This window comes from Pogona vitticeps, chromosome 1 (genome assembly GCF_051106095.1).
Source record: "Pogona vitticeps strain Pit_001003342236 chromosome 1, PviZW2.1, whole genome shotgun sequence".
NCBI classification, from domain to species: domain Eukaryota; kingdom Metazoa; phylum Chordata; class Lepidosauria; order Squamata; family Agamidae; genus Pogona; species Pogona vitticeps.
The window spans coordinates 134824104-134846220 of NC_135783.1; the positions used below are offsets into that span (position 1 = coordinate 134824104).

At 41.4% G+C, this 22117-nt stretch overlaps 1 protein-coding gene across 4 annotated transcripts; it reads right to left on the bottom strand.

Annotated features, from left to right (window-relative positions):
* Positions 1-1472: 1472 nt before the first annotated feature.
* On the bottom strand, positions 1473-20222 carry YWHAQ (tyrosine 3-monooxygenase/tryptophan 5-monooxygenase activation protein theta). 4 transcript variants are annotated; one of them, XM_073001466.2, is made up of 6 exons: positions 20045-20222; positions 18300-18686; positions 3968-4091; positions 3661-3824; positions 2928-3023; positions 1473-2493 (listed from the first exon to the last, which is right to left on the bottom strand). In XM_073001466.2, the coding sequence occupies exons 2-6, from the start codon at positions 18591-18593 to the stop codon at positions 2434-2436; spliced, it is 738 nt and encodes a 245-aa protein (XP_072857567.1). In that variant the 5' UTR covers positions 18594-18686; positions 20045-20222; the 3' UTR covers positions 1473-2433. The 4 variants fall into 4 exon arrangements, with proteins under 4 accessions (XP_072857567.1, XP_072857573.1, XP_078244051.1 ...); XM_073001472.2 differs by lacking the exon at positions 20045-20222 and adding an exon at positions 19787-19897; XM_078387925.1 differs by lacking the exon at positions 20045-20222 and adding an exon at positions 19157-19475.
* Positions 20223-22117: the final 1895 nt, after the last annotated feature.

The window sequence follows — 22117 nt, forward strand, 5'->3', positions numbered from 1 at the left end:
AAGGTTCCCAGACGTCTAATTCCGTATGTTTTAAAACACTTATCACAAGTTATACAATAATTTAATGGCACAGAAGCTAGACGGGTACAATGAGATTTTCTGTTGAAATCTCATAGATGAGATATAGGCCTCTGGTAGCTTCAGTACCCATGAAAGTAAAAAGGTAAAGGTAAAGGTTCCCCTTGACAATTTTTGTCCAGTCGTGCTCGACTCTAGGGGGCAGTGCTCATCCCCGTTTCCAAGCCATAGAGCCAGCGTTTTGTCCGAAGACAATCTTCCATGGTCACATGGCCAGTGTGATTTAGACACGGAACGCTGTTTACCTTCCCACCGAGATGGTACCTATTTATCTTCCCACCGAGATGGTACCTATTTATCTACTCGCATTTGCATGCTTTCGAACCGCTAGGTTGGCGGGAGCTGGGACAAGCAACGGGCGCTCACTCCGTCGCGTGGATTCGATCTTACGACTGCTTGGTCTTCTGACCCTGCAGCACAGGCTTCTGCGGTTTAGCCCACAGCGCCACCACGTCCCTACCCATGAAAGTACATCTCCAGAATTTGAACTGCAACCCTATTCTTGGGTCGTTAACTTCTGTATCTGAACGAAGTATCGAGAAGCAGGGCCTTTACACTGTGTGAAATTAGCATCTATTCTGCATTTTGTAAACTCTCACCCCATTTGCTGGAACTGTCTTGCAGTACTTATTTTGCTCTTCTCTCAGGTTTCCTAGCCACTTTTTCCACCAGCTTGAGAATATGGAAAGATGCATAACAGGTACAGTACTTAAGAATAAAATTCAGCACATTAAATTAATACTTTAACAATGAATTGGGTAAATGGAGTTGGCATACAAAGAGCTGCATGCATTAAAAGGCTAGCTTGGCCATTGTAGTTAAAAGTAGAACATTTTGAGTCATGATTTTCCAGTGTGTACATAAATAACAGATGTCTTCCTCTTCAGACCTAATTGCCCAATGTGTAGACAGGAGACAAAATGAGAATGAAGGAGTGACACTAGAGCTCTCCCTTCTACATGGATATTCTACCTACTTTCTAAGCGAATAGGGTTTACAACTATCACAACACTCACAGGTAGCAAAAATATTCCAACCAGGTTCAGCAAATGCATCAGGAAAATCTGAAGCTGCAGTACATATGAAGCTAATCATGTACATACAGATCTGAATAACAACAGGTTGTTGGTATATTCTAGATGCTGTCAGTTTACTTATATAAATAATTCTTCCAGAAGTAGCCCTGAGATTAAGCATAAGGGTGAAGGATAGATGCTCCTGTGTTAAAATTGTGTTCCAATATGTAGCTACCAAAATTTTCATTTCATGCACTGCATCAGAGAAGCACGCGTGACAGCAACTTAACAGATTTGCAAGTTTTTCTATGACAGTACACTGAAAAGACAGAAGACTTACCCTAGAGGAAGTTGCATGCAAATGTTACAAACCAACAGTTTAGTGGTTTATAAAATGTAATTTTATTTAATGTTATTTTGTTACATAGGGCATTAACATTTTCACAAGGCTTTTTTGGGACTACAATCAATGATTAGCAACACACAATAGTGGTCCATCTATCTACGGAACAAATCACTGGACAAACTTGACACCTTCATACATGTGCACAAATCTGCATGGAAAAGTTTTATACTTGGACATGTGACCTCTTTTCACCCATTCCAGTGTTAACAAATGACATGCAATTTAGTCTGCCAAAAAGGCACTCCCTGTATTCTGGCAGTAACATGCTGCTTCTAATACATAATCAAGTGAATACCAGAACTACAAAGGCAGGAGTGTAAGTGACATTTTTATTGGGAGGGTATAGCAGTTGAACAGCAGCAACCGAAAGGTAAGAAAAGTCCCTGTATTTAGACACTCAGTAGCTTCTGCTGTATACACGTGTAGGAAGCATATCTGTAATGCTTCCCATTTGGCCCAATACTCCCAGATCCTACAGAAAATACATAGTAGCATGTGAATTCAAATCACCTAATAACCCCTGCAGAAGAAGGGAATGTGGGGCATTGAAATGCGATGAACAATCTTGAGTTGCATTAACTGTATTTTCATGACCTTAATACAACAATAGTCAGATGTAGGAACTGGTTCAATTTTCTTTTTAAATAACAGAAAACTTTATTCCACTACATAAGTGTTTGGAAATTACTTATGTCTATATGAAATTAAGCCAGTATTAATACTTTTCTACAGCAGTAACCGCACACCAGGAAGGCCAGGACAAACACAAATCAAGGAATGGAGTTTTCCCAAAGCTGCAGTGTGAAAAGACTATAAATTGATTTCCATACACATGGATGGATTCTCTTTGCTATAGGAAATCCAAGTGGAGCTATAAGGAATGAGACGTGTAAAAAGATTTCTTCAGAAGGATAATGACACTCCGTGTGCCGTTTAGTTTTCTGCGCCTTCTGCAGCATCACATTCTTCTCCTGCGCTGTCCGATGTCCATAGCTGAAAAGAACAGATCAAAAAATGTACAAATCACACACAACATATAACTCGCAACTAATCTATCTTCACTCTCAACAGTGTCATGATACAAAGCAACTTGCTACATCATGAAGTCTACCATCTGCTCTGACTGGTAAATGAGTGGGGAAGCTATCAGAGAAGGGAATCTATCAGCAAATATTTGGGTCTTCAATTAAAGTGCCATAGCCTGCCCCCAAAGATATCAGTGATTTCTCCTCCACAACCAAGTCTAAACGGTAATACATTCTCAATTTTAGTCATGAAAAACATCTTCAGAAGTTGGCACTATATGAATTAAGATGTCAAATTCGTAACATCCCCAGATAACATGCGCTTTAAGAACTGTTGATGCTCCTTACAAGACCCCTGCCTAAATAGATGGGAAAATTACTGCAGAAACATGCATCTCTTACTGTGAGGTTGTCTCTAAGCAACTGCATGATGAGAGTACTGTCTTTGTACGAATCTTCATTCAGTGTATCAAGTTCTGCAATGGCTTCATCGAAAGCCTATAAAAGACATTAAAAACATTCTGAGTAGATAACAGCTCACCTCCAAATAAAAATGTTTTAAATTCATGGAAGTTATGAACAAGGTATTCCTGCATAAGCTTCAGCACCCCCATCCAACTATGGAAATGGTTTAACAGGAGTAATAGCAGAATCAATTAGCAAGATAGTGACACATCTAGCGCAGTTCTAAACACGGTCACTCTGCTGAGATTATAGTGATCAAGGTTGAAACAGCAGCATTAACCTCTTTTAAATTTGAGAGCAGGATATCATATATTGGCTGAAATCCTGTTGCTTAGCATAGCAAGTCACAACTAGGGGAGGCCCGTTAAGTTAGTGGAATGTACACAGATGATTCACCAAATCCCCACTAATTCAACAGACCTACTGACTGTAACTTGCTGCATTAAGCAAAAGGGTTTTAGTGTTTCATAAATTTACTGTAAAACACAAGGAATATTTTACCAGATAACATCAGAGAGGCAGAAACAGGGTGCACCGTCTTGTCCCCTGAACAACATACCCTCATAACACCTTTAAATTCAATGCCCAAGAATATAAGTAGGTAATAGTTAAAAAGTTATGTTCCTTTAACTCAAGCTAGCTTTCTTGCACATAACTCAAATCAACTTACTGTCTTTGCCAATGTGCAGGCCAGCTCTGGGTTGTTGAGGATCTCATAGTAAAACACAGAGAAGTTAAGCGCTAAGCCCAAGCGAATTGGATGTGTCGGTTGCATCTCTTTCTTACTGATGTCAAATGCTTCCTGATAAGCTGCCTGTGAATTTTCTATTGTTTCTGTGAACAAAGAACAAAAATTGGTAAGAAGGATAAGCTGAAGAACTTGCCAGGTCTCAACATGATCTCCACAACTGCATGTTTTTACTCCATTCCATTTACAATTACTGAAAAGTAGGGGTTTAAATAAATGGGGAACTCACGTTTTCTGTCATCTCCACTTGCAACTTCTGCCAGGTATCGGAAGTAATCTCCCTTCATCTTCAGGTAGAATACCTTGCTCTCTGGATTTGTTGCATTAGCTATTAAGTATTTGTCCAGCAACTCCTAATAAAAGAAAAAAAATCACACAAATATGCCCATTTAGGGTGATCTATGGCTTGGACAGAAGTACAGCAGTGTTTTCTACAATTACCATCAAAGGATACTTACAATTCTATTTGGAATACAGTATTATACATAAGTGGCACATAATGGTACTTAATAAGACGAAGGACTATTCCACTAGAACAGTCACATTTCTGAAGAATTTTTAGACTGTCTTTCCAGATGTGTAATACATATGCAGCATATAAGCAGGAAGAAATCATGGCCAAATACAACTGTGAAACAACTATGAAAGTTTGGGATTACTATTACTAAATTACTATGAAGAAATGGGCATCAGGGTGGGTTTAATTTAAATTATGATTTAAATCACTAGTCAGTAAGACTCAATTTAAATTGTTATTTTAAAATGCAAAGACTCATCTTTGCTGGTAGTTATAATCTTTAATACTGTATTTGCAGACAAATGAAGATTTCATATTTAGAATAATAACCTGTCAGATTAGTAAAACAGCTACAGTATCAGAACTTATTTTAGTTTAATAAGGTTAATCACTCATATTTGGAGAACTACTTAAATTGTTACTTAAATTTAACCAAATCAACAACATTATATAGCACACATATTCTTGTATTTGCTTAAACACCAATATTTATTAAAGTGATTAAACAAAATATTTTTTAAAGCAAGCTATTTTCAAACCTTGCATTTTAGATACAGTAGGAACCCCCTATCTGCAAGATCAGAATCCGCTGATTTGTTTATCTGCTGCCGGAAAACAATAAATACCCCTCTGAATACAGGCACCCCTCATTTAACCTACCTTACAACCCTTTACTGCCCTCATAAGTGTGTGCTTGTGTATTCGCCACACCCCTTTTCAAAGGCACGTGATTTGTGACTCCTTTATACACCATAATTGCTCCTCACTTACTGACCAGTTCACTTAACGACCTAGTCATAAGAATGGAACTTTTCCATTAAGTGAGGAGTGCCTGTATTTATTTATATGTATTTCCAGAGTGTATTTACCAGAACAGGCTACTAGAGGGATCCAGAGACCATTGAATGTATAGCATTCACTAAATCTGCATTTTTCAGCATCAGCAGGGAGGCCTGGCCTGGCACCAATCTCCCATGGATACCATGGTCCTACTGTAATGTGCTCATTGCTTGTACAGTGGTGCCCCGCATAGCGACGATAATCCATTCCGAAAAAATTGTTGCTATGTGGATTCATCGCTATGTGGGGCAAAAAAATCCATAGGAATGCATCAAAACACATTTAATGCGTTCCTATGGGCAAAAAAAATCACCTTCATGCGTAGATCCTCCATGCGGCCGCCATTTTCGCTGCCCAGTAAGCGAGGAAAGGGCGCAAAAACACAGCGGGCGGCTATTTCCTTTACCCAGCAGCCATTTTGGAACCGCCGATCAGCTGTTAAAAAAACATTGCTATGCAAAAATCGGTAAGCGAAACGCTTACCGATCATCGCAAAGCGATTTTTTGCCATTAGAAACATCACAATGTGATCAGTTTTGTGATCGCTTAAAACACGTCGCTATGCAGATTCGCAGTTAACCGAGGCGCTTGTTAAGCGAGGCACCACTGTATATATATTTTTAGAACAACAATGGAATTAAGGTCCTATCCTGAATTTTCTTTTTTATATACCATTTTACTTTGAAAAAGTGCATGTTATCTCAGCTTGGATAACTTGGATTAACTGAATAAATATTGCATCAATATGCAGCCTCACGCTATATAACTATGCTCTATTTCGTGCTGAATAACCTTCGAACTATAATGTATCTTAAATAGAAAACCATATTTAGATAACTTTTCCTCCAAAAGCATTTTATTAAATCTGATTTAAATAAAAAAATCACTTTTTAAAAAAATGCAATTTTAATTTTTTTAAAAAATCATAGATTTTAATCCACTCTGATGGGAATATCATATAATCCTTCCATTTTAACCTACAGGGAAAAATCAGATGAATAGCCCACAACAAAATTATGCTTTAAATATGTCATTCTAAAGCAGTGGTTCTTAACCCTTTTGAAAGAATCACCCCCTTGAGCCATTGAGGAAGTTAGCATCGCCTGCCACCGCAGGATGGGGGCAATGATAACTTCCTCAATGGCTCAGGGGGCGGTGGTGGCACCGGATTCGCTGCCAGCACCAGCTGTTCTGGGTCCACATGCCAGATCCGCGGCTGCAGCTGCCTTCTCAGGTTTGACTCGCTCCATTGCCTACATTTCACCCCCCTGAAAAATGAAATCACCTCCAGGGGGGCGATATCACAGGGGTTAAGAACCAATGCTCTAAAGCATGCATACTTTGGTCATACCCTGGTCATAGCCTATTATAGTCTAGTTGCAGAAGAGGTATCCATGTCAGTCTGTGGCAAACATTATTAGTAAAAGCAAAATAAAAATAAAAAGTTAATAAAAAACAAAAAACACTGTGGTACCTTAAAGACTAACTTCTATATTTTTTAATGTGAGCTTCCGTCTATAAGTCCACTCTCTTCATCAGTCTTATGTCTGATGAAGTGGACTTGTCCAGAAAAGCTCACGTTAAAAAATATAAAAGTTAATCTTTAAGGTGTCACATTTTTGTTTTTTCTTTACTTTTTATTTCTGTTTTGCTTTTACCTATAATATTATAGTCTAACTTTACTTTTCCTAGCATGGATAAATTATCTCTTGAACTAGATAAATGTTGCACAAGGCACAAAAACAGTAGCCCCCTTGCCCATTTTTTAAAATAAAAAAATATCCTACTCACTATAACTGTCTCTACTAAGTGTATACCAAATTCAGAACTGAACTTAGCTGATTCAAATTGAAGTGAGGCCCCATCGGTCAAAAAACAAACACTCTGGAATGACTGTTAGCAGTTTTGATTCTTAGGACAGAGACAAAGACTGTATCTTTAAAAAAAAAACTGATAAATTTTTCCCTAAATTTTCTATATCAGGCAAAGGTCAGAGCAAAATTAGGGTGAAAGGAGATGTTGTTTATGACCAGAAGCTCTAGCTAATAACCATAATGAATGGTTTGATCAGATCTATCCAATCCTAGAGCTTTGGAAGAGGGATGCAGAAACAGTATTATCACATACTTTTTTGTATTTCATTAACTTTGCTAATTAGTAGATAGGTTCTGGTAAAACTGTTCTTCTGAGTAGGACTTGCAATGATGGCACTGGGCGCCTGCTTGAAAAACACTCTCTTGCCTCAGCCACAGGATCATGTGGCACTGTATTATGCATATTCTAATCTACCTCCTGTAATTCTGGTGGTAACTATGCAGAAAAAACAAGTACAGTGGTGCCTCACTTTACGATTGCCCCACGACAAATCCACTTAACGACAATCTTTTTTCAATTGCAAAACGATGGTCTGAATGGGGGAATTTCGCTTTGCGGTGAACGGTTCCCTGCTTCAGAACCGATTCTTCGCAAAATGACGTTTTTTGAACAGCTGATAGGCGGTTTCAAAATGGCCGCTGGGTGATTAAAATGGCACCCCACTGTGTTTAGGGACGGATTCCTCGCTATACAGGCAGCGAAAATGGCCGCCGTATGGTGGATCTTCACTGGACGGTGAGTTTTTACCCCACTGGAACACACTAAACGGGTTTTTATTTTCGCTTTAAGATATTTTCACTTAACGGCAATTTTCCTGGAGCGGATTATTGTTAAGTGAGGCACCACTGTATTCAATTGTGATTCTTTGTTTTTAATTCTGCTCTGCAATTCCATAGCTTTCTTACAAGGGGTGCCTCTATGAAATACACTGTTTTCATGCATACCACTAAAAATTGTGGAGGATATTTAAAAGCATTAGATAACCTCCCCCAAATGACAGAGGCTGCTCTTGCACAAAATTCCCTATATACAGTCATCAGAAACCTGGCAGGTCTGAACGATTCAGAAGGGGCAATAATCACTCTAAATGGCATCCAGTATTATAGCGACTTTGAGTGTAATGCTACAGATACAATTTCCTTATACAGTGGTGCCCCGCATAGCGAGGTTAATCCGTTCCGGATTAACCGTCGCTGTGGGGAAACATCGCTATATGGAACGGAAAAAGCCATTGGAACACATTAAACTTCGTTTAATGCGTTCCAATGGGGCCCAAAACTCACCGTTCTGCGATGTTTCCCCATCCGGCCGCCATTTTTGCACCCTCCGTAAGGGCATGAAATCACTGTGCGCGGCCATTTGGGGCGTCCGGTGGCCATTTTGGAACCGTCGATCAGCTATTTTAAAAAATCGCTATGCAAAAATCGGTAAGCGAAACGCTTACCAATCGTCGCAAAGCGATTTTCGGCCATAGAAAGCATTGGTATGCGATTCCATTAGCGATCCCAAAAAACGGATCGCTATGCGAATTCGTTGTTAAACGGTGCGCTCGTTATGCGAGGCACCACTGTAAATAAAATACCATCACATTCTGATAAACAGAAAAATTGTTCAGCCTTTTTTTATTGGTTTTCAGTGATAGGCAGAAGGAGAAAGAAGTATGGGATTCAGACTCAAATAGCAGCCAATATGGGCAGTATTCAAAGGCTGTATTCTGAATTGGTCCAAACGAAATATTGTGGTAAATTCCCTTCCCTAATAATTACTAGCTTTTCAGCTATTTATACTTATCACCACATCCATAATTCCTTTGGCAGTTGTGTCTGTAAATATACTTCATGATATCACCTTTCTATGACTCTCAAAATACTCAATATTCCATCCAAATGGAACCATGCAAACTAGCGAGATAGCCTGACAATCAGTTCTCCTTCCCAATTCAGAAGATGGCTACAGTGGTACCTCACTATAGACGACAACCTCGTAAAACGACAAATCCGCTATAGTGATTCGCAAAACAGTCATTCCAATGGGAGATTTTCACTGGACGATGATTCGGTCTGTGCTTCATGAACTGTTCACAAGACGACAATTTTTACAGCTGATCGGCGGCTCCACAAAATGGCTTCTCTATGGACGATCTTTGCAGGGTGACGAGGTATTTTCCCCATTGGAAATGGTTTCAATGCATTCCAATGGGTTTCAATGCATTCCAATGGGGAAACGGATTTCACATGACGATTTTGCTAAACAGCGATTTCTATGGAACAGATTACAGTGGTGCCTCGCAGAACGATGTTAATTGATTAAAAAAAAGTTCTGTGAAACATCGTTCTGTGAAACACCATTTCCCATAGGAATGCATTGAAAACCGGTTAATCCGTTCCAATTGGAACGGATTGCCGTCCTTAAGCGAAAATCCCCATAGGAAACATCGTTGAGGGAAACGCGGTTCCCCAATTGAAATGCAGTGAAGCCGACTCAATGCATTTGAATGGGTTTGCGAAGTCCCTTTTCGCTCCTGTAAAAGTGCCTTAAACTGTTTGAAAAGTGTTTTAAATGCTTGGCATCGTTAGCCCACCTCCTGAAACCTATGCAAACTTAATTAGGTGTAGTTCTGAGTCTTTGTTAATTTTTGGTGATTTTTTGTTTTTTCTCTCATTGAAATGCATTGGACAATTGCAAGCATTTAAAACACTTTTCAAACAGTTTAAGGCACTTTTACAGGAGCGAAAAGGGACATCGTTGTGCGAAAATTCCCCATAGGAAACATTGTTGTGTGAGGCGGCAATTTTTTTAGGAAAAGCCATCGTTTTGTGAATTTATCGTTGTGTGAGGCACTCGTTGTGCGAGGCACCACTGTATCATAGTCATGTGGGGCACCACTGTATCTATCTGTCTATGACACATTCTACTTCCTCCACCCTTCCTCAACTCACAAGTTTCATTCTTCATCACCTTAGAAGAGAAGGATCCAACTTAGCTGCTGTAGCAGATTCCTAGGCATCCTTCGGCTTTTGAATAACTATTAGAAGCAATTAGTTGTCTGAAGCACTAACAACTTACAATCCAAGTGCTACCCTCTATATCAGGCAGTAGGAAAGTACACTGGAAGGAACACGTGATATTACATTTATAAAACAACAATGCAAAGTCTGAAACAGCTCTATTAAGAGTGTGGAAGGACCTTCACCTCATTAAGTAGAACATTTCACTCTTCTGTGGCATCAAACCTCTGTAAGCAGATAGCATATATAAAAGTTTAAAATTGGCTAAGAGAAGCTTTGCATCTGCCACCTGCATAAGATACAGGAACTCGATCCAAAGTTTTCTTTTGAACTAATCTAGAACAATGTATTTAGAGTTGTCCTAACCAAAGGTGTCCCCAATAAAGTATTTCTGAAACCAACAACAACATGTCATCAAATTAATTCTGATTTATGACAACTCTTTGCAGTTTTCTACATACAGAATATTCAGAAATGGTTTCCTGCTGCCTTCTGCAGGGTGCCTGGAACTGTGTTGCCCAAGGCTACAGAGGCTGGCTCTTCTCCTGAAATGCTCAGTGGAGGAAGAATCAAATTCCCAATCTGTGGGTCTACAGCCAGATATCTAACTCACTGAGCTACCAAGCCAACCTACTAGTTAAATCATACAAGCTGAAATCCACTAGCAGAACTAAAACTGTGGAAGGCTGATGATGTCACTTGCTGCAGTTCTTCAGAAACCAAAGTTTTTAAATTTATCCTTTCAAAGATCCCAAGGCTTCCTTTTGGCAGTCACGCGATCATACCATTAAGAGAAACAAAAGTGGGAAGGCAGGTTAGAGACCCTGGCATACTGAAGTGAAACATTTAAAATCCATAGACAAGCAGAAGCCAGGCATGCCTAAGTAGTATTTCTGGTAGTATAAGAAGAAAAAAAGAGAATGAAAAGCCTAGTGGGTGTCCCACATCTTGCCCAGCAACTTGAAAAAATGCAGAGAGGCTGCTATGGACTAATAACCTCTCTGACTTTCAGCAATGGAATGTGCAAGGTATGTTTTGGACTTCAGAAGGGTGGGGTGGAGGCTCCTTATAAAGTACAGTGGGTCTCGACTTATGAACTTAATCTGTATTGGAAGGCGGTTCATAGGTCGAAAAGTTCGTATGTCGAATCTGCATTTCCCATAGGAATGCATTGAAAACCATTTAATCCGTATCTGCTCTTTTCCGTCCATAGAAACTAATGGGAAGCTGCTATTCTGCCTTCTGCCACTAGAGGGGGATATATTTTCTTTTTTTCTTAGGTCAAGAAAAGTTCAGGAAAGGAGGGGGGAGGCAGGGAACAGTTTTAAAAGCACTTTTAAAATCTTTTTTTTTCAACGAAGCCAATTTTAAAGCATGTTGTGCTGATTTTTTCAGCACAAAGACACACAGGCAGGCTTTTTAGGTGCTGAGTAAGCCTCCAAAAGCCTCTTCAGAGCCAGCCAATCAGCTGTTAGGCGGGGAGAGGAGGGGGCAGGAGCAGAGAAAAACAAAATGTCTGCCAGGCTCCCTGCTGGGTGCCGGCTTTTAGCTGTTTGCTGCTCTTTTTCCTGCAGTTCGGGGGCTACCAAGGCCTGGTAAGTGACTTTCTTTTATTTATTTTTAAGTTTCTGACCTTTTTCCCCCCTCCAGAAGCCTCTAAGGAGAAGGAGGGGGCATTTTTTTCCTGTTTGTAACTCGAGGGAAGGTTGTATGTTGAGCATGTAATTTCCTATCGGGCGGGTTCGTAAGTCGAAAAGTTCGTATGTAGAACCGTTCGTAAGTCGAGACCCCACTGTACTGATACGGTATCAAACACTGACCACCAAAACAGAAATCCAGTATCATTCTGCCTAAAATGTCAGCAGCATAACCCAGATTAGAAGATGAAAAAAGACAACCAATTTCATACATGCATTCTTACTTCTGACAAATAATGTTTTATTACTTCTAACAATAACAACAATAAAAAGCAAAAGCCAGGATTTGTGTGGGAGAATCAGACAGACACCACAACGGGCATATAAAAAGGCAAGGGAGAATGATGGGCCAGCCATGGGTCATGAAAGCAGCCAATCTGGAAAATACTACCAGTTAACCTGGAGTTACATCCTCCATATACTAATACTTAATAGGTCGCAACATGACAAGGAGATTGATGTCATCTGTGTTTACTAACCTACCTCAGCATATTTCAAGTCTAGAATGCTTTCACTATTCTGAATAGTGTAAAAGATCCAATTCTACATTGTTCTGAGTTACAAAAAGGACTTCCAATAAATCTTCATTTTGTCAAGGTTCGATAACTTGTCTGTTTAGGAGTATGAGAATAACAGGGGAGGGAGAATATAGAAAATTGTTATAAAACTGTCCTAAAGGTATACTACCTTTAACAGTACAGTGCTGCCTCGCTTAGCAATTGCTCTGGAGTGACGAAATCGCTTAGCGATGGGATTTTGGCCATCACAAGAGCGATCGCTTAGCGATGGTTCCTATGGTGAAAAATCGCTTTGCGATTATCATAGGGAAGCGATCATGGCAAAGCGATCCTTTTTAAACAGCTGATCGGCGGTTTCAAAATGGCCACCCGCTGTGTGTCCTCGCTTTAGAGGCACCGAAAATGGCTGCCCCTATGGAGGATCTTCACATAAGGTTAGTTTTGAAGCCCATAGGAACGCATTAAACGCATTTTAATGCGTTTCTATGGGCTTTTAAAAATCGCTTAGCGATTAAATCGCTTAGCAACGTTTTTCCTGGAACGAATTAACATCGCTAAGCGAGGCACCACTGTATCATGAAAACACTTTACAACAGTCCCCCAAGCAAGGTCACTGAATTCCATAACAAGTCTTTGACAACCACCTGTTCCGGATTCAAACAAAAATACAATTTGAAGAATTCTGAAATGCTTGTCACTAATTGTCTGTTTTCATTCTGGGATTAACCCTTTACTGGGACAATGTCATCTATAATGAACTAAAAATGTCTGTGATTTGCTCTATAGGTCTGCCATTAAGGTGGCTTGTAAGGGGAAAAGTACAGAGTATCTCTCAACGAGGTCTTGCAATTGTTACTGTACATTTTACTAACCTTAATCCATGTTCACATTTTCACTTGCCCATTATGTTCTAAACTGCAACTTCCTGAACTATATCTTGTATCATAATCAGCTTCTTATTTTACCTTCCTTAAACCTTCAATACTGAACTTTATTTGTACATGTATATCTGTTACAATTCATGATGCACTCAATCGTCACTGTAGGCCACAATATTCCAATAAGCATCAAATCTTTTTCCTCTGAGAAATAGATATAAATCACCACTGTGAATTACTCTCAACAGACAAACACGGGATATCAAATGTGCTGTTCCAAGTCCTCCATACAGAGCACGCTACCATAGTCTTTCGAGACTGAAGGATGCCTACTACAGCAACAAAAGGTTTACAGTCCACTGAAAATATACTGACTTAAGAATAACTCAAGTTTTAAATGGCCTTTTAAGTTCTTAAGGCTCTTCAGAATTCAACTTACAGTGATGCCTCTCAAAACAAAAATAATTCGTTCCGTGAGTCGTTTCATATTGTGAAATTTTCGTCTTGCGAAGTGCAGTTTCCCATGCTGTCTGGCTGGAAAACAGCAGAGCTCTGGCACCATGCCTTACCTGCCACATCTTCCATCTGCCCTGCCCTTTTCCTGTCTTCTTAATGTATTTTTGGCAAAGGAACTGGAGTCCGGAGCTCTGATACTTTCCAGCTGCTGGAGCATTTAAACAAAATTGAAAAGAAACGTTTTCTTGGGAGGGTCAGCAAGCTTAAGAAAGCATCTGGGAGGGAACTGCCAGCATGTCCCTTTCATTGGTGTTTTCTAGGTTCCACAAGTCTCTAATAAGCAACTAAGCAAATCTGACTTGCAATATTTTTACAGAGTATATCCCCAAATGGTTGGGAATATATGTTCGGCATGTTACATATTGATGATCAACAAGTACCCGCATCCCAAGGGAAAAGCCTATCTGCAATGATATAGAACAATGGTCCCCCTTTTTTCCCCCAACTGCAGACCAGTTGGCAGGGGGGCGGAGCTCGCTCACGTGCAAGTTATCCTCACAGGGGCACGCAGCATGCTTACAGAGCACAGAATGTGCTAGCGCACATGCGTGCAACGGCAATTGCAGGAGGGTGGGGGGGGTTGGGGACCTCTGATATATGACCATATACAGTGTTCTGCTCATGAGCCACAGGTTATGCGCCTCACATATTCTATTTCTCTTTAAGAGTCTACATCAGGCTTACTGTTTCCCTATCAGAAGTAACACCCTGATCTTGTTTAATTCCAGAAAGTAACGGGAGCAGGCCTGGTTATTTCAGTGAGTGACCTTTAAATAATTATCGTTATCTTCAGGTAGGTGTAGGAAACCATCCTACCTCAAACCCTGGAAAACAGCTGCCAGTCAGATTTGATAATACTGGCCTAAACGGATCAATGATCGGATCAATGATCTGATTCCGTATGAAGCTGTATCCTAGGTTTATGTGAACAGATCGACACAACTCCTCCTATTCCTTTCCCTCATTTCATAGCTAAATATCTTTCCAGTTCAAACGCTTGAAACACTTCCTAACTGTTAAAGAGTACAACAATGGAAAGTTCATAAATACTGTAGACTATTTTTGTCACATTTTCCCCACATCAACAATGTCTGGAATCTGTTTCTGTATCACTCTGAAGACTGTCTCACCAAGGGGTTATTTAGAGTCGAATTACTACAATATGCAGTAACTTGTTTTGGCCTGTTTCTTTCTTGCTTTCTATCTGGCATACCTGTACTTTAAATATTGCTGTTCAGGCTCATTATTTATCCAGTACTTTCATTGTAAGCCACTCTGTGAATCTATGGCTACATTGAAATGTTAAGATCCATTTCCTTACATTAGGCACCAAAGATTATTGCTTGCTACGTTAGTATGCAAATGTCAAAAATTGTAACTGTAACTGAAATTTTGATTGTTGAAGGAATGGTCTATCCAGTGTCGACAGTCTACATAAATGCAAAAAGGAATTCTTGTTTATGCCTACTGCAGTACAACATTCAAGATACCATCCATTATTCAAATAAACTCTACTATCTGCCAGATTTTATTACTGGAATGTAACTCCTCATATGGTATCAGGTGGATCTGATTTAAATCATGATTTAAATGTTCTAAAAATCTGATTTTTGACAATTTAACCCAATTTGATTTTTAAAAATCATTTCTTTTTATCCACCCTGTATCATATACTGTACTAGCCTACTTGCATCCAGTGGTTTGAAAGGAATTAGAAAACATTTTGTTCTATTAGGCTGCTTAAATATTTCACAGCAAATCATGCTGATTGAAGTTTATTATTGTCAATATTGCATCTGGAATCCCTGCTTGTCAAGGCCATTGATGCAACTTAATTACTAATCTTTGCAGGCAATTCTTGACACTTAAGTGGTAGAACAAACATTTTGCCATACAAATTTTAGCCAAGAACTAGAAAGGAAGTTTAATGTGGATATGAATGAGAAGCTTTAAAAATGGTCAGTTTTAAAACCAATTAATTTTATATTTGAACATGCTCAACTTTCCCACTGTGCTTATATAGAAGTGCTCAAATCGGTTGGATTATACTTCAATAATATCTGCTTACTTTGGCAAATAAGCTACTTTGCAAAATAAGTAGCAGGCTTGTTCCTCTTCTTCATCTTTAGGAGGAAACTTAATTCTACCTTAATTCCATAGAGACACAATGTGGAATGGAGAGCAAGATAAACTGAAGCCCCTCTTTCAAGCACAGTCTGACCTGGGCTGCCAGAGGGCCAGTGCTGCTTTAAATATTTAAAGAGCTTAAGCTCAACATATCTGTTGGGCTGCTTTTACTTGCCCTCTGAGATGTTTCTCTGTGGCCTCTCTCTGGATACTCCCACTGGCATGTGATAAGCAGTTGCAGGAAAAGGCAGTCGTGGCTCCTCTCCTTTGACACATTCTTCCTAAGCAAGTCTATCTGGAACCCTCGTTACAGTCCTTTATGAACCATCAATTTCACAAGCTTTCAAGAATTCCTAATATTTCCATTTTTAACTTGGTAAAATCAACTCCTCTATCTAAATGAATCCTTGCTTATTTTAGTTGGTTGTACTAGGCTGTTCTATATTTTTAGACCGATTTTTATTATTATTCATTTTAAACTGCAATATTGTTTACTAGATTCTTTAAAATTCAGCATTATTACTTCACTGGACACAGATTCAGCGCTAAAAGTAGCTACAATCATGTCCACTATACTTGGAAACAAGACTGTGGCTAGAAACATCACTGTATAAAATGCTACACTGTAAAATACTATTTATTGGGCATGTGTTTCTCCAATTGTGTTTTGTTTATACTGGAGGAAGGAAACATGATTGCACTGAATGAAGAACTTTACATTCTGTCTATGTTTCTCCGGGCAAATACATATACTTCTCATATTCTGATTTTAGACAAAACAAGTATATGCCCTTAGCAAAACCACCTACTTGTTGCACATTAGCTTATGTGAACATATCTCCAACACTACATGGGTGTCAATGATTTTGAAACAAATGCACATTTTTAGAGCAAAGCCAGTAATGGAGAAGTACTATTTAAAGATTTCCTGATGTCTGAGAGATTTCCTGCTGGTTGAAATGCCTACTTTATTGTTTTAAAACATTACAATTGTAAAATAGTGATAACCCCAAACTTTGCACAAATATAAGATTTTGAAGACAATGCTAATATAATTATGCCAGCTACAAGACTATCGGGGGGGGGGATTAGGTTTTTAAAGAAAAAACATTTCTAAAATCAGAATGTACAAGCTAATATATAAAAGGCTTCTATTCTTGTAAAACTGCAATAAAGATGACTGATGACCTTGGACACAACCCAGAAAACTACAATACAAAGGGATTTTTTTAACTATCAGGCTATCAAACTGCTTTCTGTATTTCCCTAAGTTTCAGATACAATTTTAAAGTTAGAAAAATGTGTAGGATGTGACTGTTTTCAAAAACATTTGTATGTTAGTCTGAAAAACATTTACACTGAGTTTACATGGGAGCTTGTTACAAAATTGAAGTTTGAATGTGGAATTGCTACATGACTACCAACATCTCAGAAGCATCTGTTCGACTATGCATTTACCAAAACACCAAAGGAGTTTTTGTTTTTTATTGGTTGCTCACTGGCATAACACAGTAACAATTACAATTTAAGTAACCCGGGGGGAAATGGAGCAAAGCCTCAATAAAGAATAATACATAATCTAATAATTTTAACACAGCAGCAGATGTAGATTCAAGATTCAGATTCAATACCAAAACTTGTCAATTACTCCTGCTTGCCATTTTACGTAAAAATTAGATATAAGGCAGTATGGGCTTTTCTTCCTTTAATTATTCTTTGCAGTTCTCCATCACTTCCAGTAGGTGATGTTACACTAGCCCAAAAGCCCTTAGAAGTACAGTGGTGCCTCGCTTAACGAGCGCACCGTACAACGACGAAATCACATAGCGATCCCTTTTTTGGGATCGCTAATGCGATCGCTCAACGAGCTTTAGATAGGGCGAAATTTGCTTTGCGAAGATCGGTAAGCGTTTCTCTTACCAATCTTCGCAAAACGAAGCTCCGACGATCAGCTGTTCGGCGGACAAAATGGCCGCCGGAAGCCCAAAATGGCCACGCGCATCGTTTTCGCACCCTCCCCCCGCTTAACAAGGGCGCGAAAATGGCTGCCGGCCATAGGAAACTTCGCTGAACGGTGAGTAAAGGAGCCTTTTGGAACGCATTAAATGATGTTTAATGCGTTCCAATGGCTTTCCCTGTCCCGTTCAGCGATGTTTCGCTATAGCGAAGGTTAATCCGGAACGGATTAACCTCGCTATGCGAGGCACCACTGTAATTCTCACACAAACAAGTGCAACGCTAGGTTCTTAGGTTAGTTACAGGTTTTTGCTTTCTGAATTCAGAATAAAGCTTCTACACCTCAAGAAGCACAGCACATATAGGCCTTTAAAAAAAAAAACATTATGAAGTTACAGAATTCTTATACACAGAGTAAAGAAAACCTTGCCTTAATGTTACATATTCTACAACAGCTGTGCCTGACTGTTACAGTCTCCTAACCTACTGGTAACCTACTTTTGTAGCAATTTACTATTCTTTCATTTATTTCAGAGCGACATTAGTATTTTCCATAAACACATCACAATGCAATTCATCCCTATACTGAGCTTCATTTATTAAGCCAATGGAAAAACAAGACAACTTACCAGAACAGTCGTGCAGATGGACTTCAGCTCAGACTCTACTTTCTCTCGATAGTCCTTGACAAGCTGCATTTTCTTATCATTGCCATCAGTTTTCTGCTCAATGCTAGAGATCACCCGCCAAGCAGAGCGTCGTCCCCCTACAACGTTCTTGTATGCAACAGAGAGAAGGTTGCGTTCTTCATTGGATAATTCAGCACCTTGCTCTGTCACTGCCTTCATGCAAGTAGCCATATCATCATAGCGCTCTGCCTGCTCAGCCAGCTTGGCTTTCTGGATCATCTCGGTCTTTTCCATGTTGGCCAGCAGCAGGATAAGCAGCAAGGCAACTAATTTAGTGGGAAGAGAAGGGGCTCTTTTTCACGCAGTTGAGAGAAGGCACAGCTAAACCTGGAACAACAGAGAGACATCCTGAGACTTGCAGTCATGCTGAGAAATAAAGAGCTACTCAGGATATAGAAAGCTAGGCCAGCAAGAAACGCAATGCCTAAATGAAGATTAAGAAGCAACCCACTCCTTACTTAGTATTAAAATGGCCCATATGTTTTTAAAAAATAACATTTAAAAAAAGCAGGCTAAATGGAAGAACAAAGGGAACCTTCATTTTTAGAACAAGAAGACTCCCCAAGGACCCATTTACAGGCTTGTGAATAAGATCCCAGGCTTCTGGACCCAGGCAGCACATTCCTTCTTTCGACAGCACAGAAAAATTAAAGAGGGCCCAGATCCCTGTGAGGAATCCCTCTTCATTTCTTTCCAAAACCAAACAAAGCTTTCAAAAATAATAGCAAAAACTCAGTCCCGATCCCAACCCTGCACGGGTGTAAGAGAATCCTGTATAAGAGGTGTGATCAACTAACCTAACTAGCCGGATGTGCTGGCGGGGGGGGGAAGGGGGGTGGCTAACAAACGCTGGGCCGGAGGAGGAGTGGGGCCGAAAAGGACGGGGAAAGGGAAGAAGGGGGCGAGAGGCTCAGAGCGGGAGGGGAAGGGTGGAGAAGGAAAAGGGGACGGCGGATCTTCCTTGCCGCCGAAGGAGGAGGGAGCGCCAGAGGGGCTGCCGAATCTTTGTCCGCAGGAGAAGGCGGCGGCGGCCAAGGAGGAGGGAAAAGAAGGAAGCGATTGGGGGGGAGGGGGGTTTCGAGCGAGGCTGTTCCGCTTTCCTGGACGGCAAAAGGTAGTGAAACCCCGGAAGGAGGAGGGCGAAGAGGCGAGAGAAGGAAGGATTGGGAAAAAAAAGGAGGGGATCGGATGCCCCCTGTTTCCCCCTCGCTTGCACCTCCCACCCCAGAGGGAAGAGGGCGGCGGCAGCGGCTCCACGCCCAGGACGGCGATGCCTTTGTCCCCGGAGGCGGAGGAAGCAAGGCGGCGGCGACAGCGGCGGGGCATCCACGGCCGGGCTTCGTCGCTCCTCTTCCCCCACCCCCCCCACCCGGGCTCGTCTCCCGACCCTCCTCCGCCGCCCTTCCCGGCAGGGTCGCGGCAGCTACCAGACCGGGACGAAATGGCGGCGCTTCAGCCTCGTTCGTTCCTCTTCCCGGCCAGAGGGCCGGAGGGGGGGGCTTCCAGCTCCGCGCCGCCTCCACAAAATGGACGCCACCGCCGCGGCAGAGATTAACCGAAGGAAGGAAGGAAAGAAAAAACAGCCAAGGCCAGGCAGAACCCCCGCCCTCCCCGAAGGTCGCGCCGCCGCCGCCGCTCCCCCTCCTCTTCCCCTCCCCCCCCCCCGGTCGCCCATTCGCTCTCACCTGGGTCGAAGCAAGGCGCTAGGCCGGGCCGGCTGGCGCCTCCTGGGTCAACTGCGCTCGCTCCGCTCCGGGGCTGGATCAAGAAGGCGGGGAGGAGAAGAAAGGCGGGGGGAAGCCGCTCCCGTCTGAGGCGAGAGAAACAGCGCGGCTAAAGGGCGTTGGCACAAAGCAAAGCGCTCTCTGGGGCTAGGCCCGCGCTCTCGCGCCTCGCCCTATCAGGGTGGACCATTCGAGCCCGAGCTCCGCCTTCGGCTTTCACTCGACCAATCCCGCTTCTGCGCGCCGCCGAGGACGGTGGGCCGAGCCAGGGCACAAGCTAGGTTGGCCCGCGCTGCTGCAACTGGGGCCACGGGGTTTCCTCCAATTAGATCCAGGGTGGGCGAACGTCACTGTCGCCATGGTGATGCCGCTACAAACCCTCCCTTCCTCCTTTACCCGCCCATCCCTTTCTCACCTTTCCCTGGCAGGCTGGTTTAGGGTGAGGCACGAGACGGGGCAGAAGCGGGGCCGGGAAGACTGTCCTGCTGCTGCTGCTGCTGCTGCTGCAGGGCGGGAAGGGAAGGGGAGGTTCGGCTGCTGTCTCGCCACAGGAACGAAGGTTAAAGCCTCATTGGGTGGAGTGCGGGACCTGAGACACGGGGTGGCAGAGGTTTGGCTGCTGCAGAAAGGGGAGTTGTGAGCTGGGGTGGAAGAGAGGCTGCAAATATCTGTGACATCATCATCATCTTGGAACTGCCGAGCTGGAAGGGACCCTGTGGATCATTAAGTCCAGCCCCCTGTCAGACTCCCAACCCCGAAACCACTGAGCTATCAAGCTGTATCATTCTCTTCCCTGGACTTCATTTATTTATTTAACTTATATGCCGCCCACTCTACCCAAAGGTCTCTGGGCGGCTTACAACAATTAAAATTCAACTAAAATACAATAAAAGATAAAAATGATTAAAATACAATTACAATTGCCATCATTAGGACCCACAGTTGATGTTATTTCAATTAAAAGCCTTCTGGAACAGGAAGGTTTTGACCTGATGCCGAAATGTCATCAACGTTTTCCTGTTCATTTCATCTTGAATGGTCAGCTGTAGCAACGTGAAGTTGTGTGTGTTTTTTTAAAAAAATATCAATCTCGGTAATAGTTACAATTTTTAGGGGAGGCTGCTCTTGAAGGATAACCATGGTGAGTTTTCTGAACTCACTTCAACCCTAGAGCTTTTAGCCCTGCTGTATTTATTTATTTATTTTATTAGATTTATACCCCACACATCTAGACAGATAGTCTGCTCTGGGCAGCATAACAAAGGTTGAAAACAATAAAACCAATGTAGTTTTGCTTTTCCACAATCATTTGGATGCTGCAATGAAACATAGGTTTCACTGAGTTATTGGTTGGTGATGATCAGAGCATTTGTCCAACAAGCCTAAAACTTTTATTAATACTAGCTGGCAGCAACTCGCAAAGATTTTAGTGTTCTTTCCCAACTCATGTTCCATGTTACAATAGCTCCACTCTCCATCAGTCTATTTTCAAGCCCATTTTAAAGTGGTGGTTATGACCTAAAGCCCTATAGGCCTTAGATCCAGGCTGTTTAAGGGTCTTATCTCCACTCATAGACCTTAAGATCCTTCAGGGCAGCCCTTTTTTTGAATTATAACACACTCACAGGCATGTCTGGAGAGGGCTTTTCCAGTCCCCGTTCACTTGAGGCCAGCTCCCTTCCTCCTGTCCTTCCACTGTCAGGCAAAAAAAACCTTTCTCATGAGGCAAGGTTTTGGCAGTTGAACAGGCTACAGGAAAAAAGGAGCTTTTAATTGATGCTCCAATTTAAAAAGGAACAAAACTCTTTTAATGTCTCTGTGTTTCTGTTTTCAAATTGTCTGAGTGGCCTTTGGATATTATGTGTTTAACTGCATTTTTAATATTTTATTTCATTTATCTGTGTCTCCCCTATTTTGTAAGCCACCTTATGTCCCTAAACTGAGAAAGTATAAACACCCAGCAATAGTAGAACTTCATCCTAGGACCTTCTGCATACATGTGCTTTACCTACCAGCAGAATGCCCACTACCAGA